This window comes from Sciurus vulgaris (genome assembly GCF_902686455.1).
Source record: "Sciurus vulgaris genome assembly, chromosome: X".
NCBI lineage: Eukaryota > Metazoa > Chordata > Mammalia > Rodentia > Sciuridae > Sciurus > Sciurus vulgaris.
Genome location: NC_136471.1, coordinates 119,641,990 through 119,669,015, shown reverse-complemented (window position 1 = coordinate 119,669,015; position 27,026 = coordinate 119,641,990). Strand labels below are relative to the sequence as shown.

The 27,026-nt window shown below is 35.9% G+C and overlaps 2 protein-coding genes across 2 annotated transcripts in view; one reads left to right on the top strand and one right to left on the bottom strand.

The window, feature by feature from the left end:
* LOC306651154 (uncharacterized protein) overlaps positions 1-27,026 on the bottom strand; it is a gene marked incomplete at its 5' end in the record, with an annotated part of 1,066,319 nt that overhangs the window by 668,649 nt on the left and 370,644 nt on the right. The window lies entirely within an intron of this gene.
* DDX53 (DEAD-box helicase 53) lies at positions 10,188-12,647 on the top strand (the record flags this gene model as incomplete). Its single annotated transcript, XM_079124263.1, has 2 exons — positions 10,188-10,284; positions 10,843-12,647. The coding sequence occupies 2 exons, from the start codon at positions 10,188-10,190 to the stop codon at positions 12,645-12,647; spliced, it is 1,902 nt and encodes a 633-aa protein (XP_078980389.1).

The window sequence follows — 27,026 nt, the reverse complement described above, 5'->3', positions numbered from 1 at the left end:
ACTAAATAGCTTTCTCTCAGCAAAGGAAACTATCAGTAATGTGAAGAGAGAGCCTACAGAGTGGGAGAATATCTTTGCCACTCATACTTGAGATAGAGCACTAATTTCCAGAATATATAAAGAACTCAAAATCTCTACACGAAGAAACAAATAACCCAATCAACAAATGGGCTAAGGATATGAACAGACGCTTCACAGAAGATCTACAAGCAAACAACAAACATATGAAAAATGTTCAGCATCTTTAGTAATGAGAGAAATGCAAATCAAAACTACACTAAGAGTCCATCTCACCCCAATTAGAATGGTGATTATCAAGAATGCAAGCAACAATAGGTGTTGGCGAGGATGTGGGCAAAAAGGTACACTCGTACATTGCTGGTGGGGCTGCAAATTAGTGCAGTCACTCTGGAAAGCAGTGTTGGGATCCCTTAGAAAACTTGGAATGGACCCCCCATTTAACCCAGCTATCCCACTCCTTGGCCTATACCCAAAGGACTTAAAATCAGCATACTACAGAGATACAGCCACATCAATGTTCATAGCTGCTCGATTCACAATAGCCAGACTGTGGAACCAACATAGATGTCCTTCAATTGATGAATGGATAAAGAAAGTGTAGTATATATATACAATGGAATATTACTCAGCTATAAAGAATAATAAAATTATGGCATTTGCAGGCAAATGGATGAAATTGGAGAATATCATGTTAAGTGAGATAAGTCAATCTCAAAAATCCAAATGACGAATGACCTCACTGATAAGCGGATGATGACACATAATGGGGGGTGGGAGGGGGAAGAATGGAGGAAGAAGGGACTTTATAGAGAGAAAAGAGGGGTGGGAGGGGTGGGGGGGAGGAAAAATTAACAGAATGAATCAAACCTCATTACCCTATTTGAATGTATGATTATGCAAATGGTATGCTCTTACTCCATGTACAAACAGAAACAACATGTATCCCATTTGTTTACAATACAAATAAATGAAAAAAAAAACTACTACTTGATATTAATCCCAGATTACCCCAACACAATAATACTGGGTGATTTCAACACATCATTATCACCAACATGTAATCAAAACATAAAATCAATGAAGATATTTCCTGACTAAATGATACTATAAATCAAATTGACCTAACAGATAACTACAGAATATTTCACCCCAAAACAGCTGAATTTACTTTCTTCTCAGCAGTTCATGAAACATTTTAGACAATACACCATATTCTAGGTCAAAATATAAGTCTTATCAAATACAATTTTTTTAAAAGAAATCAATAATAATCTCATGCATCCTATCAGGACTTAATGGAATGAAACTAAAAATCAATAGCAAGAAAAACAATATAAACCTATAAACACATGGAGATTGAACAATACTCTTAAATGAAGAATGGATTACAGAGAAATAGAACAAGATAAGAAGATATTCTTAGAAATAAATGAAAGCAGAGATTCAACATATCAAATATCTGGAATAGTATGAAAGCATTTCTAAGAGGTAAATTTATAGCATTCAATGCCTATATTTTAAAAATATAGAGATCCTCCCTGCAAAAAACTTACTCTCTACCTCACGTCCTTGGAAACGAAGAACAAATTAATTTCAAAATCAGTAGAAGACAGGAAATAATTACAATGAGAGATGAAATGAATGAAATTGAGAATAAACAAAGAAATACACAGGATCAATGCAACAGAATTGGTTCTTTGAAAAAATAAATAAGACTGATAAACCCCTAGGCAAACTAACCAAAATAAAAGAGAACAAAGCTGTAAATCAACAAAATTAGAGATGAAAAAGTATCACAGAAACTTCTGAAATTTATTAGAAACATTAGAAAGCATTTTGAAAATTTATACTTTAAGAAATTAGAAAATTTAGAAGACATTGACAAAATTTTAGACACATATTACTGGTCCAAATTGAACCACAATGATATAAAAAAATCTAAACCAACCAATATCAAGTTGGGAAGTCAAAACAACAATTAAAAGCCTTCCAACAAAGAAAAGCCCAGGACCAGATAGATTCTCAACTGAGTTCTCTCTTTAAAGACAAATAACACCAGCATTCTCAAATTATTCCATGAAATTTAAAGGTGAGTAACATTCCCAAATACATTCTATGAATCCAATATAGCCCTGATAAAAATAGACAAAGGAAAGAAAAATGACAGACCAATATCCCTTATGAACACAGATTCAGAAATCCTTAATAAAAGAAAATAATGTCAAACCACATTCAAAAACACATCTATGTGATAATACACCATGCTCAATGGGCCTCATCCCAGGGATGCAAGGCATTTCAACATACACAAATCAATAAGTGAAATTCACCACTTAAATGTAATTAAGGGCAAAAATCATATGATCATCTCAATAGATCCAGAAAATACTTTTGATAAAATCTAGCAACATTCATGTCAAAAAACACTGGAGAAGCTAGGGATACAAAGAACTTACCTCAACACTATAAAGTCTATTTATGATTCAAAGCCAACATCATACTGAATAGAGAAAAACTGAAAGCATTTCCTATAAAATTAGGAACAAGACAAGTCTGTCCACTCTCACCATTTCTATTCAAAATAGTTCTCAAAATACTAACCAGAGCAATTATCTAAGAGAAGGAAATTAAAGGAATACAAATGAAAAACGAAGTCAAAATATCTATTTACTGATGACATGATCTCACATTCAGAATACCCTAAAAACTCCACCAGAAGACTTCTACAGCTGATAAATGAATTCAGCAAAGTAGAAGCGTACAGGATCAATACTCAAATGAATAGATTTCCTATACTCCAACATTGATTCTATTGAGAAAAAAATTACAAAATCCATCCTATTCACAGTAACCTAAAAATACTTGGGAATTAATCTAACCATGGAATTGAAATGTCTCTACAACAAAAATTATAGAACACTGAAGAAAGAAATTAAAGAAAACCTTAGAAGATGGAAAGACCTTCCATGTTCTTGGGTAGGCAGAATTAATATTGTCAAAATGGCCATATTACTAAAGGCACTATACAGATTCAATACAATACCCACCAAAATATGAAAAATCATTTTTCACAGAATTAGAAAAATAACTCCTTAAATTCTTTTGGAAAAATAAGAGACCCAGAAAGCCAAAACAATACTGAGCAGGAAAACTATGCAGGAGGCATCATAATTCCTGATCTCATATTATAATATAGAGTTATAATAGGAAACACAGTATGACATTACCATAAAAATAGACATAAAGAGCAATGGAGTAGAAGGCACAGAGACAAACCCACATACTAAAGGCCATCTGATGCTTGACCAAGGTGCCAAAAATATATGTTGAATAAAATACCATCTTTTTACCAAATGGTGCTGGCAAAACTAGACATCCATATGTAGAAGAATAAAACTAGATCCTTATTTCTCACCCCATGGAAAAATTAAATCAAAGTGGATTGAAACTTAGAAATTAGACCAGAAACCTTACAACTGTTAGAAGAAAGCAATAGGGTCAACACTCCAACATATTGGTGCTGACAACAACTTCCTAATGAGATACCTAAAGCTCAAGAAATAAAACCAGAAATCAATAAGTGCAGTAGCATCAAATTAAAAAGCTTCCATATAGCAAAGGAAATGATTGAGAACATCAAGAGAGAGCATACAGAATGGTAGAAAATCTTTGCCAGTTGCTCCTCTGACGTGGAATTGATATCTAGAATGTATAAAGCTAAAAAAAAAATCACCAGAAAGCAAATGACCCAACCAAGAAATAGGCAAGAGAACTAAACAAACATTTCTCAAAATAAGAAACACAAATGGCCAACTAATATATAAAAATATTCAACATCTCTAGCAATCAGGGAAATGCAAATCAATATTACACTAAGATGTCACCTCACTCCAGTCAAGACTGTGGGGAAAAAGGTACACTTTACATTTTTGGTGGGACTATAGACTACTACAACTGCTCTGGAAAAAAGTACAGAGATTCTTCAAAAAACCATGTGACCCAGCTATACTGCTCCCCCATGTTTATTCAAAAGAAGTAAAATCAACATTATATAGCAATATATCCACCTCAAGGTTCATATCAACACAATTTACAACAGTCAAATTATGGAATCAGTCCAGATGTCTACCAGTAGATTAATGGATTAAGAAATTGTGATATAAAATGGAGCTTTACTCAACCATAAAAATGAATGAAATTATGACATTTGCCAGTAAATGGACTGAACTGGAAAACATGATAAATTAAATAAGCCAGTCTCTGAAAATCAAGGGTCATGTGTGTAAACTTTCTCTCATGTGTGTAAACTAGAGTCTAATAAGGAAAAGAAGGAGGAAGGATCAACTATTGTAATGATGTGGGAAGATGAATGGAGTAGAAGGAAGAGTACAAAAGGGAGGGAAAAGGAACAAGAAAGGGGAGGAAAGGCAGAAAAAAATTAACAAAATCATATTACATGTATATGGAAATACACAATTTTGCCTTTATGTATAAGCAGAAAAATATAAAAAAATAAATAAGTGAATGAAATGAAGATCAGTAGAGTAGAGGAAGGAGACTAAGGGAAGAAGGGGAAAACAGGAACTGAAATCAAATTCCATGATTATATGATATTTAAATGAACTCTACTACTATGTGTAAATATAATGCTCTAATAAAAAATCATTTGTGACCCTCATTTCACTTTAAAAGAATATTTTATAAAAGAGAGAAGGGCATGATGCTAGAATTAAAAAGATCAAAGGGAATAAATTTAGATTTGTGTTAAAAAACTTTTAATGACTTTTTAAAATTTTGATGTGGAGCAAAGAAATCACTCAGGATATCTTTGGAAAAGCTTTTAGGATCCTCCATAATTATTCCTCTACAACTATCATTTCTGTTACATGGATAATTGACACTTCAGAAACTCCTATCATGAACCAAGTAGGGTTAACTTTGTGCATGTTTCTATGCATTTGTGCATAATATATATTTTACTATGTTTTTCTCCAGATAGCAAAATCAAAGCAAAGGAAGTGTGGAACTTGATCAAGGGCTCACAGTGAAAAGTGGTGGGCATGAGACTTGAACTCAGTTATTTTGACTCAGTGTTCTTTACTGGTCCCCTACACTGCTGACACTTCAAAATAAACACACCAATATATGCAATGATGATAGCATCTTTGGCCATCATATTGGTTGAATGGAATAAGAAAAAAATATATATATATATCATATATATACAGAATATATATGTGTACATATATCTATATGCATCTATATACACACATATATATTATACACATATCTATACACACATATATATAAAATTCTAAGAAAACTATTTCTGTGAACAGTGTTATAAACTATAAAGTGCTATACACTTATAAAATCAACTATAATTATAAAAATCAATGCTAACTAGAATTCCATAAGTCAAGTTTGCCTTATATCATAAAATGATTACCAAATGAAATGCTATCTGGATTATTTCTAATTCTAAAGCAATCTCACATATAAAATATTTTTAGATCAGCAGCATTATCTAATCTACAGAAAAGTTCTGTGTAAATCGGAGTGATTAAAAATTAGATCAATTTGCTGCCTGCAATATTTTACCCTCCAACTGTTGCCTATAAGGTCATGGGTATCACTCTAAGCAAAATGATGAATACTGTCTTAAGCACATGCTGTCTTTCCTTTCATTATCTTTCTCCTTGCCTTAGGACAAATTACCCACCTAGAAACTCAATCTCTTCCTTTGCCCACCTCTGCCCTATTAGAACTTCATATACAACTGCTCCACTAAAAAGCATATAACAAAAAACTTCATATTTTTGTGTCTTGTTTTTTCAAGAGTATATCAATGGGACATCATTCTATAAGACACATGGGTATATATCCAGTGGGAACATTCACGTACAAAGGATAAGCTCGTTAGATATCTGGAGCACAGAATGTCACACTGGTGGCCCTTAATTTAAGGGACAATCAATTTTCCAAATGATAAGGCTAATCATAGATTGGTAACAAATGATGCTAAAGGAACAATCCCTCTCAGTACCTACAATAATAAGGGTAGGCTTCCATCAGTTCTAGATCTTTCCAGTAATTCACTGCAATTAGTTCCACTCAATTTTTACAACTAGCCTTCTCCCCAAAATATGACCACCCTTCACTTCACTTTTACATCTTCTCTTATTCTTCCCTATCACACACATAAAACAACAAAAGAAGCAAATCACTTCACAGTAGAGAAGTAAGAGACTTATCCAGTAAATAGTTTGAGATTTTTATCTAATGACTTTCTGAGTATTCTTGATCAAGTCTAGAAAAATTTTAGGGAATTAATTTCATTGTCCCCATAATGAAGAAGGAAAAGATGACCTCTGATTTGCCCAACACCTGTAGAATTTCATAATATTATATATTATATATGAAGTAAAGATGAAAGCATAAAGATAGAGGAACACAACACATCCTTCAATGTTATGATCTAGATATGAGGAGTCCCCAAAAGCTTATGTGTAAGAATATGCAAGAAAGAATAGAGGTGAAATGATTCATTTATGAGAGTCTTGACCTAATCAGTGTGTCTAACTGTAGGCAGGTAGGGTATGGCTAGAGAAGGTTGGTGTCTTGGGGTATGCCTTCAGGATTTATATATTGTCCTTTATGAGCAGAGTTCCCCCTCTCTCTCTCTCTCTCTCTCTCTCTCTCTGATTCCTGGTACCATGTTCCCAGCTGCTTTCGTCTGCCACACACTTCCACCATGATGTTGTGTCTCATCTTAGCCCCAAGGAATGGAGTCAGCTTTCTATGGACTGAGACCTCTGAAACCACAAGTTCCAAAATAAATTTTCCCTCCTCTACATATGTTGTTCTTGTCAGGTATTTTAGTCACAGCAGTGAAAAAAGCTGACTAACGCTTTCATTATATAACAGCCACATTTGATTAAACAAATTACTTTTTCTAATAGTTAATGAACTAGAATACAGTAGGAATACTTAATAATTAATATCAATCATGGAAAAGTTTGGAGGGGTTATGATGTGATTTTGTCAGAATACATCTGATTGAACAATCAAATGAAAATAAACATTGATCAGATAATTCATATTTATCCAGACCAGTGTTTTCCAAGTTGTAAAGTTGTATTACAAAGAACATTCCTAGTTGTAAAATATTTTAGTAAGAATTGCATTTAAATAGGGACTGGGCGCTTGAGGATTTTTCAAATTTAGTAATTCACTTTCAAAAAACATAATATGGAAAAGGAGAAAAAAAACAGTTTACATTGGGAATACCCTGGTAATACCACTTAACCAAGTAACCAAGGTAAACATTACTAACAACGGGTCATGATGATATCAGGTACACATCTCCCTAATAAAAAGTAGAAAAGCACTTCAGCCAAATATATTTTTTAATTCTGTAACCCCAAATTGATCATGAGAAATTACAACAGGTATAACAAATTCTACAAAATACATGATCATTATTCCTTGAAACTGGGAAAGTTATGAAAAATAAGGAAAGACTGAGAAATTCTAACAAACAACACATAACTAAATGCAGTGTGAAGTCCTGGACTGAAACCTGAAACAGAAAAAGAAATGCACTAAGAGAAAAACAGTAGTATGGAGTTTTGTTAATAGTAATATGCCAATAGTGATTGACAAGATTAGAAGAAAGCAAAACTGGTCAAGTAGAATGTGAGAACTCCTCACATTATCTGCACAAATATTCTTTAAATACAGAATTATTCCAAATAAAAAGTTTACTTTAAAAATTAATGAGGATGTCCATCACAAAATTCCAATGGGAAATGTTGCATTAAATAATTGATTTTATCAATACTTATAATTATCTGAACTGCTAAAACATCTAATAAATACTGTAACTTTAACAGAGAAAATGAATGGTAGTATATTTCCAAAACATATTTGGCCAGAAGCCTTCTTTTTCTTCAAAAAGTGTATTTCAATACATTTGCCGACATACAGAAATTTTCTCCCAATGTGGCACAGATGTTATGCTGAACAATGTTCAAATTTTAATCAACTTTGTCTAAAAAGGGAAAGACATCATGAGCATTAAATTGTCAGAAGGCTTGAAAGTAGAGAATAGGATGGATGGAAAAATAATCATTAATATCATATACAATAGGCCACATCATTTGACCAAATGTGAAGGAATAAATAAAAAACAATAAAAATACAAAACCTACTTTTGTTAAATAAAACTTAAAACAATCAATTCAATATAGGATAAAGAAAAATGAACTTAAATACCCATCATGTTACTGTGAGTAGCTTTGTGTCTCGGGAGTTCTTAGGTTGAATTAGTACAACCATCAAGTCAGCGAAGAGGCCCTAATAGTAGTAATAAGACCATTTCTGCCAATTTTGATTTTTTTAGTTCTATGTGCAATGTTACAAAAGGTCTTCAATGAATCATTTACAAAGGAGAAGAAAGAAGATTATGTGCACCTAAGAAACTGGGTCATAGCAAGAAATGTTGAACAAACTGGGTATATTACTCTGATAAAAAGAAACCCTTAGGGGGGTTCGACACTTGTCCTTAAATGCACAAGGAGAATGGAAATTTGTGTGGTTCCGAAGGCAGAAGAAGGACCTAAGAAAGGAAAAGAGTAGTATATTTTAAGAGTTACAACCATTAAACTATCTTATAAATGGAATAATGGAATGTACATCCCCGAAATGAAGTGAGTTATCTGTCTCTAGGACTTCTTAAATAGATGCTGGATGTCCACCTTTCCAGATTGCTATCAGGGCTTCTTCTAGATTAGACCTCATAAATGACTTCTACACAGCCTTCTCATTGTAAGATCTTGGACCATATGAAACCACAGGGAATGAAAAAATAAGAGGTTCTGGAAAAATCAGAAACCATTAAAAATCACTTATAGTACCTCAGGCCCCAATGTCTGTCTTCTAATCATCATTCCTATAATAATATTTAGAAACTGTCTGGACAAGTATTGGCCTTTAGCTGAAGAATCAGGGGAAAATGCTATCAATTAGTGTTCATATAAGAGACTTTTGATGGTATGTTTTAGGTTACACTAGACACAAGGAAGCAATGAATTTTTCTAGAGCAAGCATTGTTGTTAATACAAAAGAAATTCACTAAAATAAACATACAAATATATATACAAATAACATGATTTAAAAAATCTTTTTTCTCCTAAGAAATAATTTAATGACAATGTATATAAGTTCGAGGCCTGTTTGAAAGTTTCTCCCAAGGTGAACCAGAACTAACTTGGGGAGAGTAAGCAAAATATCCAGAAAACAAAATTTAAAGAACAAAAATATCCATATCCATATACACAATGGAATGCTATTTAGCCAGAAAATAGTACTGAGTTTGTCATTTGTGACAACATAGACAGAACTGAAGATGATTATGTTAAGTCAAATAAGCTATATATAGAAAGACAAGTACCATATGCTTTCATGCATATGTGGAATCTAAAAAAGTCAGTCTTATAGAAGTTGAGAGTAGAATAGCAGTTACTAGAGGCTAAGGAGACCCAGTGGGTGGGAGGGATGGGAAGAAATTGATCAGTGGGTACTAAGTTACAGTCAGATAAGAATAAGAAATTCTGAGTTGCTACTGAACAGTTGGATGACTATGGATAAAATTACAATTCCATATTTCAAAGAGCTAGAAGAAAGGATTTTGAATATTTTCATAATGAATGCTTCATGTTTGAGGAGACAGATACGTTTATCTTGATTTAAAATAGTATATAATGTATACATATATTTAAATGTCCCATAGCATCCCATAAATATATGCAATTCTTATGTATTAGTTAAAAATGAACTTAAAATTGTTTTTTAAGTTAATGAAAAATTCCCAAGTTTGTTTAAATACAAGCAGAGTTAGTCCACGGGAGTGAGTGCCTTTTTAAATTTTACATCATAAATGTCTGCTTACCCTATCCTAGTCTTGACCCTGTGATTGGCCAATCAGTAAAAAACCCCTCCCCCACATCGAACACTGGTTCCTTAGGTAACGGGTAACAGCTAGGTATAAATAACTGGCACTACCTACTGTCCGTTGGTTCCGCACCTGAGGAGAGGCCTAAGACAGGTCATTCTTCCAACTGTATGTAGGCAAGACACCACTCTAACTTTATTACCACTCCACAATGTCTTGGGCTCCTGAGTGGAAGAGGGTGGAGCCTAATCCAAGAGATCTTGGAACGAGCTGGGATAACAGGGGTGGTGGAGGCGGAGGTCGAGGAGGTAGAGACCCGGGCAGAAGAGGCGGAAACATCAGAGGCCGAGTCATTGGTGTCTGGTGTGGCAGAGGCCAAGGCAGTGATCCTGGTGGAGGCAGAGGCCAAGGCAAAGGCGGAGGCAGAGGCCAAGGCAAAGACGGTGATCCTGGCGGAGGCAGAGGCCAAGACAAAGACGGTGATCCTGGCGGAGGCAGAGGCCAAGGCAAAGGCGGAGGCAGAGGCCAAGGCAAAGACCGTGATCCTGGCGGAGGCAGAGGCCAAGACAAAGACAATGATCCTGGCGGAGGCAGAGGCCAAGGCAAAGACGGTGATCCTGGTGGAGGCAGAGGCCAAGGCAAAGGTGGAGGCAGAGGCCAAAGCAAAGACAGTGATCCTGGCGGAGGCAGAGGCCAAGGCAAAGGTGGAGGCAGAAGCCAAGGCAAAGACAGTGATCCTGGCAGAGGCAGAGGCCAAGACAAAGACGGTGATCCTGGCGGAGGCAGAGACCAAGGCAAAGACGGTGATCCTGGCAGATGCCGAGGCCATGACCAAAGCCAAGACTGTGGCTGGAGTAGCTTGTCAGACCATCTGGGGCCTAGGGCCACAGGATATCGTGAACCACCACTCTGCTTTTGCTTTAACAACAATATGGTTGGTGTCGTAATTGGTCGTGGTGGATCAAAAATAAAAAATATACAACATTTGACAAACACTAAGATACAGATAATAAAAGGGGATTCTGAAGCAGAGGTAAAAATTTTTGGCAGCCATGATATGAAAGCAAAGGCCAAAGAAGCCATAGAGACTCTTGTTAAAAAACGACAAAGCTACAATTCAGAATCCAATGCTGATAATGCCACATCACAATCTCGTGATGATAATGCTGCATTCCAATCCCCTGCTGAAAGTAGTTTAAGGACAAATAACACCATTAAGCAGGCTCAACCACTGTTAGATTGGGATCAAATCCGGGCAGAGTCTATGGAATGGGAAAAAAGAAAATGGGCAGATTTACCACCAATTAAGAAAGATTTTTACACAGAATCCAAAGAAACAAGCTTGATGTCTGAAACTGAGGTGGATAATTGGAGAAAGGAAAATTTCAACATAATATGTGATGACTTGAAAAATGCTGAGAAGCGCATCATCCCTAATCCAACTTGTAAATTTAAAGATGCATTCCAGCAATATCCTGAACTGCTGAAAAATATAGCAATGGCAGGCTTCCAAAAGCCAACACCAATTCAATCACAAGCATGGCCAATTATTCTACAAGGAATAGATCTTATAGGAGTTGCCCAAACTGGAACAGGCAAAACATTGGCCTATTTAATGCCTGGATTTATTCATCTTGTTTCTCAACCACTACCTAAAGAACAAAGGAATGGACCTGGCATGCTAGTCCTTACACCAACTAGAGAATTAGCTCTTCAGGTGAATGCTGAATGTTCAAAGTATTCATATGATGGTCTTAAAAGTGTATGTATATATGGTGGTGGAAACAGAAAAGAGCAAATACAAGCCATTTCAGAAGGTGTAGATATCATTATTGCAACTCCTGGAAGACTAAATGATCTGCAAATGAATAATTTTGTCAACCTGAGAAGTATAACCTACTTGGTCTTAGATGAGGCAGACAAAATGTTGGATCTAGGGTTTGAACACCAGATAATGAAGATTTTATTAGATGTGCGCCCAGATCGGCAGACAATTATGACAAGTGCAACTTGGCCAGACACTGTGCGTCGACTTGCACATTCCTATTTGAAAGAGCCTATGATTGTTTATGTTGATACTCTAGATCTAGCTGCTGTACATACAGTAAAGCAAGACATCATTGTCACCACAGAAGAAGAAAAACGAGTTCTTATCCAAGAATTCCTAGAAAACATGTCACCCAAAGACAAAGTCATAGTGTTTGTCAGCAGAAAACTTATTGCTGATGACCTATCAAGTGATTTAAGCATCCAAGGCATACCTGTACAATTACTGCATGGTGACAGAGAGCAGAGTGATCGAGAACAAGCATTAGAGGACTTCAAAAATGGAAGAGTGAAGATACTGATTGCAACTGATTTAGCATCTCGAGGTCTTGATGTTGATGACATCACACATGTATATAATTATGATTTCCCACGGAATATTGAAGAATATGTACACAGAGTAGGGCGTACTGGAAGAGCAGGGAAGACTGGTATATCAGTAACCCTTTTCACTGACAATGATTCGAAAACTGCCAGTGAATTGATTAAAATTCTGAAAAGAGCAAGTCAGAGTGTCCCAGAAGACCTTATAACCATAGCAGAAGAATACCAATTTCGTGAACAAAAAAAGGATATAAAAAGAAGATCAAGAAAATATCAAGGAAAATCTAAGCGGTTTTATTAATGCTTTTTTTGAAAAACTTTACCAGGCTACTGTAAGACTTAAAACATGTTAAATATATACAGTATTCTAGAGACACAGAAAGTATTAGAAATATACTGGAAGTCTGAAGATACAACCAATTCTTATATAATACTGCTAAGGTTTTAAATTTGTGCATGTTCCTTAATAAAAAAAAAAAAGTTTTAAAATGAGAGCGAGAGATTTATTATGTGGGGAAAATTAAATGTTAGATATTGCTTAAAGACTAGTTATGACTTTTTAAAAATGCTATGTCCTTCTGTCTTCTCTAAAAGATGTGGAAGAAGACAAGCATATTTTGTTTTAAAATACTTGTACTAAATTGAAGCATAGCTTTCAAGTTTATCCCAGTTAAAACATTCTCCACACCCCTCAAAATGTCTCCATTAACAATCTCTATTTTTTTTTAGTTCATCAGAAAATAAGTGCTGAATTTTAAAGAAGATTCAACAATTCTCTTTTAACAGTTGGATGGAACTAAGAGAGCAAGGTGTCTGGCTCACTGGGTATCAGATCTTTGTGTCATTTTTGACATTAAATACTAGTTTAAAATTCTGGGGCAGTTATTTGCCTTCTCTACACTTCAGTTTCTCCACTCATAAATTGAAATGGTTATTTTCAATAATTTGGGGATCCCCTTCACCACTAAAATTCTGTGATATTATAACTCATATTGTATACCCCAGTCTAGTATTCACATTTTATTGTCTAGGGAAAGTTGTATCCTTGCATAATAAATTGAACAAAGAAACTCTTTAATTAACAGGATAGTACATTTTAAATTGATTTTTGTAATGTGTCTGGCAGGTTTTCTTTTATTCTTTGCTTTTTCTTTTCATCAATTTTATTTTTAATTCAATTTGTCTTGAAAAGGTCAAAAACATATATTACATACACATCAGGGGAAATGAATGAAACCAAAAAATACCTCATCTACTGGGGAAAATGTTCAAAACTCAATTGACACTTTTGCCATAGAAACCAATTTTAGTAAACCTCTTATTTATAATTCTCTCTCTTGTGCTCTCTTTAGAAATCATATATCTTTCACAACTGCTAAACAAAAACTCCACAATAATGCTAAACATAAAATTCAATGATCAGCCTTAGTATGTCTATCCATAAACAAAAAAATGCAAAAAATTATTTTCCCCAAGATTTCTGAGCTATGACCACAAATAGGTCAGAAATTAAAGAAGAAAAACACTTTATGTACAGGTATTTGAGGTTTACACTCTGAATTTAAAGGATTTTATATGAATCTTAGTATCTCCTGATAAAATTAATAATGATGTCTAATATTTCTGAGTGATATATACCAAGTGCTTTTTACTCCCTCAGAAGGTAATATTACCACTACTAAATAGAGGATGAAACAAGGTCAAAGTAGCTAACTTGTCTAAGGTTGCTAATACTGGTTAAAGAGATATTAAGCAGTATTTTAACCCACAAGTACCTGACTACATTCTTTTTATTTCAATGCAGTGTCTATGTGGAAGACAACATGCTTATTCTGAAGTTGCCCAAAGTTTAGATGTAGTCAAGGAGAGGTATGAGCTAATTTATTCTACTGCAATGGTACTCTATATAGAATAACATGAAACAAATTCAAGTGGTCTGCTCCTATTCATTAAGAGGATAAATGATAAATGTTTGGCAAACTACAGTATATGTTCCTTGTCAGAATTCCTTTTAGGGAAAATACTGTATTTGTTTGAAAAAGGATGCAACAGGAGCTAGTGATATTCTTCAATCATGTTTAAGTAACAATAACAAAAATTATCACTTAATGTCCCTGGGTAAGAAAAGGAGAGAAGCATACATTTTTTCTAAAACACAGGATGAAAAGGAGAGAGAGCTTACAGAGAAAGGTAAGTAGAAACAGAACAACAGTCTCAACCAGGGATGATTTTGCTCCCAAGGAGACCATGAAAATATTTGAAGAGAGTATTGATTGTTACAGCTTTGGGTGGGAGTGAGGATAAGGTGCTACTGGCTAGTGGGTGGAGACTCTTAAACACCCTACAAGCTACAGGACGACAAAGAATTATCTGACCCAGAAAAAATAGTGCTGAGATGGAGAATATCTGAGAGAGCATTTGTAAAATAAAACAACCAAAACCAACTTCACAGTAGCCAAGAAGGAACCTCAAAGGAAATATAGAAGAATTCAAAGTAAGATTTTACAGGTTATTCAGAATAAAACCCAACAAACTTCATATAATTGCTAAAGTCTGCATAAAAGTTTCTCTTCTAGGGCTAATTTTTTCCATGTCTGGAGACAGATTTGGTTTTCACAACTGGATTTGATGGATGATGGTATTGCTATCTCCTGTTACAGTCCAGGGGTACCACTAATCATCCCACAATACATAGCAGAACCTCTCCTATAACAAATAATTATCTGACCCATATGTCAATAGTATTGCAATTGAAAAAGCAGGCAATAGATAAAGCAAATGACAGCAACAGAAGAAAATAAAAACAGAAGGGGGATTCAAGATGGCGGACTAGAGGGTGACTGCATCTCCCCTCACTCCAGAACCCAGGATTCAAGAAGGGGAGGTATTGAGAGACTCGGACCAACACAGAGCTACTGGGTGTGTGTCTCCCACTGGGTGAAGCTCGGCCCGGGCGGCAGGCCCAGACAGGGGCAGCTTCTCGGAGCAGGGCAGGGCAGCTAGGGTCTTCCCCTAGCAGCCCTGCTCCCGCCAGTGGCAGGCGTGATCCACAGCCGGCTTCTTGGAGCAGGCCTCCCAGTGAGAGCTTTTCAGCACACAGTGAACGAACCCCAAGTCCCGGACCCAGCAGCGGGCCCTGGTACACAGGTGACTTCTGGGACCAGGGCAGGGCAGCCAGAAACTTCCCCAAGCCGCCCTGCTCCCTCCAGTGGCAGGCTCCACCCACAGCCAGCTCCCTGGAGCAGGCCGCCCAACCAGAGCTTTTCCACACAGAGCCAACCCCAAGCCCTGAACCCAGCGGCAGACCCCGGCCTGCAGGCGGCTTGTGGGACCAAGGAAGGACAGGGAGAGGCATTCCACTAGTAGCATGGCTCCCTCAGGTGGGGGCAGGCCCTGTCTATAGCCAGGTTCTAGGATCATCACCATCCAGTGAGAGGATTTCCATGCAGAACCAACCCCAGCCCTGGAACCAGTAGCAGGCTAGGGGCAGCTTTCTTCAGAAGCACTGCATTATCAAATTCCCCCAAGACTTCAGGCTACTGAAGGCTGGGAGGTGATACACTGGAAATCTACAGGGACACTATAAGCCAATAGAGGAAATCTGCAATATCACAGAGTCCCACTGATATCTGACCAATATGAGAAAAAAAGAGAAGAAAATGTCCCAAACAAACCTAGATACTATGTCAATAAAACCCAATGACAGCACAGCAGAAGAAATGTCAGAAAGAGAGTTCAGAATATACATAACTAAAACAATCAGGGAAGCAAACGAGGAGATGAAAGAGCAAATGCAGGCATTGAAGGAGGAGATGAAAGAGCAAATGCAGGCATTAAACGATCACACCAATCAACAGTTAAAAGAGCAAATACGAGAAGCAAAAGATCATTTCAATAAAGAATTAGAGATAATGAAAAAAAAAAAAACAAACAGAAATCCTTGAAATGAAGGAAACAATAACCAAGTTAAAAACTCCATAGAAAGCATAATCAAAAGGATAGAACACATGGAAGACAGAACCTCCGACATTGAAGAAAAAATATTTAATCTTGAAAACAAAGTTGACGAAACAGAGAAGATGGTAAGAAATCATGAACAGAATCTACAAGAATTATGGGATATCATGAAAAGGACAAATTTAAGAATTATTGGGATTGAGGAAGGCTTAGAGAAACAAACCAAAGGAATGGACAATCTATTCAATGAAATAATATCAGAAAATTTCCCAAATCTGAAGAATGAAATGGAAAACCAGGTACAAAAGGCTTATAGGACTCCAATATACAAAATTACAACAGACCCACACCAAGGCACATTATTATGAAAATACCTAACATACAAAATAAAGACAGAATTTTAAAGGCTGCAAAAGAAAAGAATCAAATTACATTCACAGGGAAACCAATAAGAATATCAGCAGAATTTTCTACCCAGATGCTAAAAGCTAGAAGGGCCTGAAACATTTACCAAGCCCTGAAAGAAAACAGACGCTAACCAAGAATCTTATACCCAGCAAAACTTACCTTCAGATTTGATGACGAAATAAAATCCTTCCATGATAAAAAAATCTAAAAGAATTTACAAAAAGAAAGCCGGCATTACAGAACATTCTCAGCAAAATGTTTCATGAGGAAGAGAAGAAAAACTATGATGCAAATCAGCAACGGGAGGAACTAGCCTAAAGGAATAGCCAAATAAAGGGGAAACCAAATCATGTCAAAAAACAAAAATGAGTCAAATGACTGGGAATAAAAATCATGTCAAAATAATAACCCTGAATGTTAATGGCCTGAACTCATCAATCAAAAGATATAGGCTGGCATTCGATAAAATACAGCATCCCTTCATGCTCAAAACACTACAATAAATTGGGGTGGGGGAACATTCCTTAACATTGTAAAGGCCATCTACGCTAAGCCCATGGCCAATACATTCCAAATGGTGAAAAACTGAAAGCTTTCTCCCTAAAAAATGGAACAAGGCAGGGATGCCCTCTTTCACCACTTCTATTCAACATTGTCCTTGAACCTCTAGCCAGAGCAATTAGACAAAAAAAGAAATTAAAGGGATACGAATTGGAAAAGAAGAACTCAAACTATCCCTGTTTGCTGATGACATGATTATATACTTAGAGGAACCTGGAAATTCCACCAGAAAACTATTAGACCTCATAAGTGAATTCAGTAAAGTAGCAGGTTACAAGATCAATGCTCATAAACCTGATGCATTTTATACATGTGATGAATCTTCAGAAAGAGAATTTAGGAAAACTACCCCATTCACAATAGCTTCGAAAAAAATAAAATAATTGGGAATCAATCTCACAAAAGAGGTGAAAGACCTCTACAATGAGAACTATACAACACTAAAGAAAGAAATTAAAGAAAACATTATAAGATGGAAAGATCTCCCATGTTCTTGGATAGGCAGAATTAATATTGTCAAAATGGCCATACTACCTAAAGTGCTATACAGATTCAATGCAATTCCAATTAAAATCCCAATGATGTACCTTTCAGAAATAGAGCAAGCAATTATGAAATTCATCCAGAAGAATAACAAACCCACAATAGCTAAAGCAATCCTCAGTAGAAAGATCGAAGCAGGGGGGATCACAATACCAGATCTTCAAGTCTATTACAAAGCAATAGTAACAAAAACGGCATGGCATTGGTACCAAAATAGACAGGTAGATCAATAGTACAGAATAGAGGACATGGACACAAACCCAAATAAATACAATTTTCTCATACTAGATGAAGGTGCCAAAAATATGCAATGGAGAAAAGATAGCCTCTTCAACAAATGGTGCTGGGAAAACTGGAAAACAATGTGCAACACAATGAAATTAAACCCCTATCTATCACCCTGCACAAAACTCAACTCAAAATGGATCAAGGACCTCAGAATCAGACAAGAGACATTGCATCTTATAGAAGAAAAAGTAGGTCTAAACCTTCAACTTGTTGGCTTAGGATCAGACTTCCTTAACAGGACTACCATACCACAAGAAATAAAAGCAAGAATCATCAACTGCGATAGATTCTAACTAAAAAGTTTTCTCTCAGCAAAGTAAACTATCAGTAATGTGAAGAAAGAGCCTACAGAGTGGGAGAATATCTTTGCCACTCATACTTCAGATAGAGTGCTCATTTCCAGGATCTATAAAGAACTCAAAAAACTCTACACCAAGAATACAAATAATCCAATCAACAAATGGGCTAAGGAAATGAACAGACACTTCACAGAAGATGTACAAGCAATCAACAGATATATGAAAAAATGTTCAACATCTCTAGTAATAAGAGAAATGCAAATCAAAAGTACCCTAAGATTCCATCTCTCCCCAATTAGAATAGCGATTATCAAGAATACAAGCAACAATAGGTGTTGGCGAGGATGTGGGGAGAAAGGTACACTCATACATTGCTGGTGGGGTTGCAAATTAGTGAGGCCACTCTCTAATGCAGTATGGAGATTCCTCAGAGAGCGTGGAATGGAACCACCATTTGACCCAGCTATCCCACTCCTTGGCCTATACCCAAAGGACTTAAAATCAGCATACTACAGAGATACAGCCACATTAGTGTTCATTGCTACTCAATTCACCATAGCCAGTTTGTAGAACCAACCTAGATGCCCTTCAATTGATGAATGGATAAAGAAACTGTGGCATATGTATGCAATGGGATTTTACTCCTCTATAAAGAATGATAAAATTACGGCATTTGCAGGCAGATGGATGAAATTGGAGAGTATCATGCTAAGTGAGATAAGCCAATCTCAGAAAATCAAAGGACAAATGATCTCGCTGATAAGCGAATGAGGACATATAATGCGGGGTGGGAGGGGTTAGCGTTAGGGTTAGAGATAGGTTTAGGATTAGGGATAAGGAGGGTGGCAAGAATGGAGGAAGGAAGGACTCTATATAGGGAAAAGAGGTGTGGGAGGAGTGGGGGGAAGGGAAAAAAGAACAGAATGAATCAAACAACATTACCCTATGTAAATTTATGATTACACAAATGGTATGCCTTGACTCCATGTACAAATAGAGAAATAACATGTATTCCATTTGTTTACAATTAAAAAAAAGATTTCAGAAGCCAAAAAAAAAAAAATGAGTCAAATGACTGGGAATACAAATCACGTCACAATAATAACCCTGAATGTTAATGGCCTGAACTCATCAATCAAAAGACATAGACTGGCAGATTGTATTAAAAAGAAAAGTCCAACAATATGCTGCTGGCAAGAGACTCATCTCATAGAAAGAGATACCCATAGACTAAAGGAGAAAGGATGGGAAAAACATACCATGCACATGGACTCAGCAAAAAAGCTGGAATATCCATCCTCATTTCAGATAATGTGGACTTCAAGCCAAAGTTAGTCAGAAGGTATAAAGAAGGACATTACATACTGCTTAAGGGAAGCATAAATCAGCAACAAATAACAATAAATATCTATGCCCTGAACATTGGCTCATCCATGTATGTCAAACAAATCCTTCTCAATTCCAGAAATCAAATAGACCACAACACAATATTAGGCAATTTTAACACACCTCTCTCACCATTGGATTGATCCTCCTAACAAAAATTGAATAAAGATACGAGAGATCTCAATAACACAATCAACAATTTAGACTTAATGGACATATACAGAATACACCATCCATCAAGTAACGAATACACTTTCTTCTCAGCAGCACATGGACCCTTCTCTAAAATAGACCATATTTTATGCCACAAAGCTACTGTTAGCAAATACAGGAAGATAGAGATACGACCTTGTATTCTATCAGATCATAATGGATTGAAATTAGAAATAAATAGTAGAATAAAAAACAGAAACTTCTCCAATACCTGGAGATTAAATAATATGCTATTATATGATGAATGGATAACAGAAGACATCAGGAGGTAAATAAAAAATTCTTAGACGTAAACGAGAACAAAGACACATCATATCAAAATCTCTGGGACACTATGAAAGCAGTACTTAGAGGAAGATTTATTTCATGGGGTGCATTCAAAAAAGAAGTAAAAATCAACAAATAAACGACTTAACACTACAGCTCAAAGCCCTAGAAACAAAAGAGCAGACCAACACCTAAAGTAGTAGAAGACAGAAAATAGTTAAAATCAGAGCCAAAATCAACGAAATTGAAACAAAAGCAACAATCGGAAAAATTAACAAAATAAATCATTGGTTCTTTGAAAAAATAAACAAAATTGATAAACCCTTAGCGACACTAACAAAGAGAAAGAGGGAAAAAACTCAAATTAATAAAATCTGGAATGAACAAGGAAACATCACAACAGACACGAGTGAAATACAAAACATAATTAGAAGCTATTTTGAAAATCTATGTTCCAACAAAACAGAAAACCTCGAAGACATCAACAAGTTTCTAGAGACATATGAATTCCCTAAACTGATCCAGGAGGACATACAAAACTTAAATAAATCAATTTCAAGCAAGGAAATAGAAGAGGTCATCAAAGCCTACAAGTAAAGAAAAGTCTAGGAACAGATGGGTTCTCAGCCGAGTTCTACAAAACCTTTAAAGAAGAGCTCATTCCAATACTTCTCAAAGTACTCCATGAAATAGAAGAGGAGGGAACCCTCCCAAACTCATTCTATGAAGCCAATATTACCCTAACACCTAAACCAGACAGAGATACATCGAGGAAAGAATATTTCAGACCAATATCCTTAATGAACATCAACGCAAAAATTCTCAACAAAATTTTAGCAAATCGCATCCAAAAATATATTAAAAAGATAGTGCACCATGATCAAGTGGGTTTTATCCCAGGGATTCAAGGTTGGTTCAACATCCAGAAATCAATAAATGTCATTCACAATATCAACAGACTTAAAGTTAAGCATCACATGATTATTTTGATAGCTGCAGAGAAAGCATTTGATAAAATACAGCATCCCTTTATGCTCAAAATACTCGAATAAATAGGAAGACAGGGAACATTACTTAATATTGTAAAGGCCATCTATGCTAAGCCCATGGCCAATACATTCCAAATGGTGAAAAAGTGAAAGGTTTCCCCCTAAAAACTGGAACAAGGCAGGGATGCCCTTTTTCACCACTTCTATTCAACATTGTCCTTGAAAATCTAGCCTGAGCAATTAGACAAACTGAAGAAATTAAAGGGATATGTATAGGAAAAGAAGAACTCAAACTATACCTGTTCGCTGATGACATGATTATATATTTAGAGTAACCTGGAAATTCCACCAGAAAACTTTTAGAACTCATAAGTGAATTCAGTAAAGTAGCAGGTTACAAGATCAATGCTCATAAATCCAATGCATTTTTATACATAAGTGATGAATCTTCAGAAAGAGAAATTAGGAAAACTACCCCATTCACAATAGCATCGAAAAAAATAAAATACTTGGGAATCAATCTCACAAAGGAGGTGAAAGACCACTACAATGAGAACTACAGAGCACTAAAGAAAGAAATTAAAGAAAATCTTAGAAGATGGAAAGATCTCCCATGTTCTTGGATAGGCAAATTTAATATTTTCAAAATGGCCATACTACCAAAATTGCCATACAGATTGAGTGCAATTCCAAATAAATCCCAATGATGTACCTTACAGAAATAGAGCAAGCAATTATGAAAATCATCTGGAAGAATAACAAACCCAGAATAGCTAAAGCAATCCTCAGTAGAAAGAGCGAAGCAGGGGATATTGCAATACCAGATCTTTAACTCTACTACAAAGCAATAGTAACAAAAACGGCATGGTATTGGTACCAAAATAGACAGGTAGATCAATGGTACGGAATAGAGGACCTGGACACAAACCCAAATAAATACAATTTTCTCATACTAGACAAAGGGGCCAAAAGTATGCAATGGAGAAAAAATAGCCTCTTCAACAAATGGTGCTGGGAAAATTGGAAATCCATATGCAACAGAATGAAATTAAACCCCTATCTCTCACCCTGCACAAAACTCAACTCAAAATGGATCAAGGACCTTGGAATCAGACCAGAGACTCTGCATCTTGTAGAAGAAAAAGTAGGTCCAAACCTTCAACTTGTTGGCTTAGGATCAGACTTCCTCAACAGGAATCCCATAGCACAAGAAGTAAAAGCAAGAATCAATAACTGGGATAGATTCAAACTAAAAAGCTTTCTCTCAGCAAAGGAAACTATCAGCAATGTGAAGAGAGAGCCTACAGAGTGGGAGAAAATCTTTGCCACTCATACTTCAGATAGAGCACTAATTTCCAGAATATATAAAAAACTCAAAAAACTCTACACCAAGAATACAAATAATCCAATCAACAAATGGGCTAAGGAAATGAACAGACACTTCACAGAAGAAGATGTACAAGCAATCAACAGATATATGAAAAAATGTTGAACATCTCTAGTAATAAGAGAAATGCAAATGAAAACTACCCTATGTTTCCATCTCACCCCAATTAGTATGGTAATTATCAAGAATACAAGCAACAATAGGTGTTGGTGAGGATGTGGGGCAAAAGGTACATCACATTTTCTGGTGGGGTTGCTAATTAGTGCAGTCACTCTGGAAAGCAGTGTGGAGATTCCTCAGAATGCTTGGAATAGACCCACCATTTGACCCAGCTATCGCACTCCTTGGCCTATACCCAAAGGACTTAAAATCAGCATACTACAGAGATACAGCCACATCGATGTTCATAGCTGTTCAATTCACAATAGCCAGACTGTGGAACCAACCTAGATGCCCTTCAATTGATGAATGGATAAAGAAACTGTGGTACATATATACAATGGAATATTACTGAGCCATAAAGAATGATAAAATTATGGCCTTTGCAGGCAAATGGGTGAAATTGGAGAATATCATGCTAAGTGATAAGCCAATCTCAAAAAACCAAAGGACGAATGATCTCAGTGATCAGTGGATGATGACACATAATGGGGGGTGGGAGTGGTTAGTGTTAGGGTTAGAGTTAGGGTTAGGTTGAGGGTTAGGGAGGGTGGCAAGAATGGAGGAAGGAGGGACTGTATAGAGGGAAAAGAGGGGTGGAAGGGGTGGGGGGGGAAGGAAAAAATAACAGAATGAATCAAACAACATTACCCTATGTAAATTTATGATTACACAAATGGTATGCCTTTACTCCATGTACAAACAGAGAAACAACATGTATCCCATTTGTTTACAATGAAAAAAGGAAAAAAAGAAAAGAAAAACCGAAAAGTCAACCTAGAAGGGAGTTTACAGAGAAAAACAAAAGCATACTTATTTGAGATGTGCTGTGTAATATAAAAAAACTCTACCAACTTTCCCGTCTTTGGTATAATCTACAATTCTTAACTGGAATTGATTTTTCCCATGAAGCTACACTTGGCAATGTCTGGAGACAGTCTCCATTGTTCTTTCCAATGATCAGGATTTCTACTGGCATATTGAGGGTAGAGGTTAGGGACAAAAATCTTATAAGGTAAAGGACAATACATTACAACAATGGATTGGGATAGTAATGCTTAGAAAGGTCATATAGCTTTTCCAAATACAAAAAAATATGTGGGTAAGTAGCAGAACTTACTAGTGCTGAAAAGATTAGATTCATCAAAGAACCAGGCTGTATAGTGTACAAAAACATGTGTAAGATGAGAAACATATTAGGGAAAGCATACAGTTAATTCAGTTTGTACTAAAATAAGTACCCTATATAGGTATTTTTCACACAGCACACTATTTCAATGTTTGTCATACTCTCCTCCCTGGGCCTTAGGCACCTGTGTAGTTTTCAAGCACTAGAGAAACTTGCATAGTAACCTGAAAGCTTTTAATCAGACTTTTCACAAGGCCTTTTAAAATTTAGTCTCGTTTGGTCAGATATCTGTTCACTAGGTCACTTAGTAAAGTATAAATAATGACAAAAATAAAAGAAAAGTAAGAAATTATCTGAAGAAAGACTACAGTAAAGCCTTAAAGTTCTTGGCTAGGAGAAGGGATGGAAATTTGGGGGCCATGCAAGATAAGCAAAAGATCTTGCCAGTGTAATAAATTACAAATTAAATAACCAATTTATAATATCTGAATTTCTGGGAATAAAAGTATGAAGTGTAACTTTAGCCATACTTAGGGTAGCAGATATTGGTGGTTTATACCTACTCCATAGCTGCCCCTACCACTCCTTCCTATTTGCTGGTACAAGGCACTTTCCATTTTAGAGTTTGCAAAATTCAGTGAGTCACTTTCCAAGCTGCCCTTGTAGGTAAAGCATGGGTATGTGACACATTCCTGGGCATGTGACACATTTCCTTTATAGGACTAAAGGAAAATCTGCTAGGTAGCTTTAGAGAAAGTTGTCTTCATTACAAATGGAGAGATGTGAGGATTAAGTTCTCCTTCCTGCTTTGGTACACCATAGTGTGAAAGCATAATGCTGTGACAGTTGATTTTAGACAATGAGGAAATCTAAAGAACTCTACATGGAAGTTATGGAGGTGTGCCACTCGGACCTTCATTCAAGGAAGATCTTACTGATTATTTACAAAGAGATCTTACTGATTATTTACAAAGAGTACAGTTAGCTGACAGCCCCAAACTTCAAATAATCCAAACAGCATCTGAGTTAAGACCAAAATCTTTGAGGAAGCCCCAGTTAATAACATAATGAACACTAGGGTACAGTCATTTCTACCCAACACAACCGTGATCTATGTGTCATAATTGCGGCAGAGCTCTTATTAGGCTGATTCAAATTTCTCCAAGTCTCACTGCAGTCTTAGGCTCCTCCTACCCAATCCTCCCTCCTTTCCCTTTTCCTTCATGGGTATCAAACCTGAACTACATTCAGAGGGATTTCACTGACAACTCATAATTTTCCTCCTTAACGTTGATAATTGTTACCTCAAGTAAATGTTGGACCCAACTAATACATTCAGGAATCCTCTACCTCTGAACTTTATATGAAATAATAAACTGATTAGGACACAATGATTCAAATATAGCTAGCATCCCAATGTATCTCAACTGAAAAATTAGGAAAACAGCCATAAAATATCATGTATTGAAGTAGTGAATTTTCCAATGAGGTATACTGTACTTGGGTGAGAGTTGACTATAAGCAAATTAAACTCTTCCACCAGATGTTTATTTGATAGGGACATTGAAAATTCAAAGTTCTATAGGGAATTGCTGTAATTTTATATAAATTTGGAGCATATCAAAAAGACCAGTTTTTGAACAGTTAGCATCAGTTAGGGGAATTAGTGAGAATCCAGTAGAGTAGAAAACTTGAGCTACAGTCAGGAAGAAACACAGTATCAAGGTCATCTGAACCAACAGCTTTAACAGCACCACACTTGGATGCATCTAGAGTACATCACTGGCTCTGACAGATTTGAAATGTAGCCAAACAGAGAATTTCTTGCAGCCAGCAATCTAAAGGGGCTCAGGATGAACAATTCTACCTAATGGAGATACATAGCCAAAAGCAATGGGAATCTTCTCTTCAACACAAGGAAATTTTGAAAAAGATTTTGAAAAATCTTTTCATAAAGAGGGGAAAATAGAGGAATAGACAGACCATGTTTGCTTTCCTACCTGAGCTGTAAAATCCAATTTTTAAAGCAAAAAACAAGTACTTGTATAAGAATATTAAGTCAATAAAGCATTTTTCTCTTCCCCCTCCCTTCTTGAAATGCAAATGTCCTTCCCTTAATAAAAGAAGGCAATTCATGATTTCTTGTTGTATTGATTGGATAAAAATCTATAATTAAGTGGAAAGATTGGAAGAGGGCTGATTTCCTCTTTATGCTGACTCCTCAATTTTACTTTCAAATTACCACCAATGCTATTCAGTGCTGCTCAAGTTCACAGAACAACTGTAATGTTTGATGTCTCCTCCCCAACTAACATAGAAATAATATCTAAATTCCATGATTGCTTCCACCACACATAAATGTTATTCTTCATGTCCTCTCTCCTACTGCAAATTATGTTTCCTTCTATCTCTTCCAATGTGGTAAAATGTCTGCAATTATGTTTACTCAGCTTAAATAAAGTCCATCTAATCTTCCTAAGCTTACATTGTGTGGTGAAATTTCAGCAATAAGTATATCAATGTGTTTTAGGGTCCTAATCAAAATTCTACTGGAAACCCATTTCTTATATTCAGAAAATCCCCTTGAAGCTCAAACTAATAGGTTTTAGGTTTGTGTCCTTTGAGGCCTTATATGCTATTTTACATAAATATTTCAATTTTCTCTGGAATCAATAAATGTGGTCTTTAATATCTTTTCCCAGGCATTTCTGATTTTCCTTTGTTTGTAGGCCCTCCTACAAAACACACACACACACACACACACACACACACACACACACTTTTACACTGACTTCCTATGAAATAAAATTTGACATTCCATTCAAACTTAATTCTGCTTTCTCATGTATAAGAGAGTGTAAAATAACTAAAGGGAATATGTACTTTATGTTCCTAGGAGTCTTTTTCTTTCTACCCTTCTATAAAACATATGTATACATACACATACACATATTGTGTGTATCTGGTTTTCCTGAGAACACAGCCTTCCTGTTACCTCCTGCAGACCTCATTATGTTCTATGGAATTCAGAACATCATACAGTATGCAGATTAAGCTGAACTTATTGTTCATGTACATGAAAGAAATAAAGATC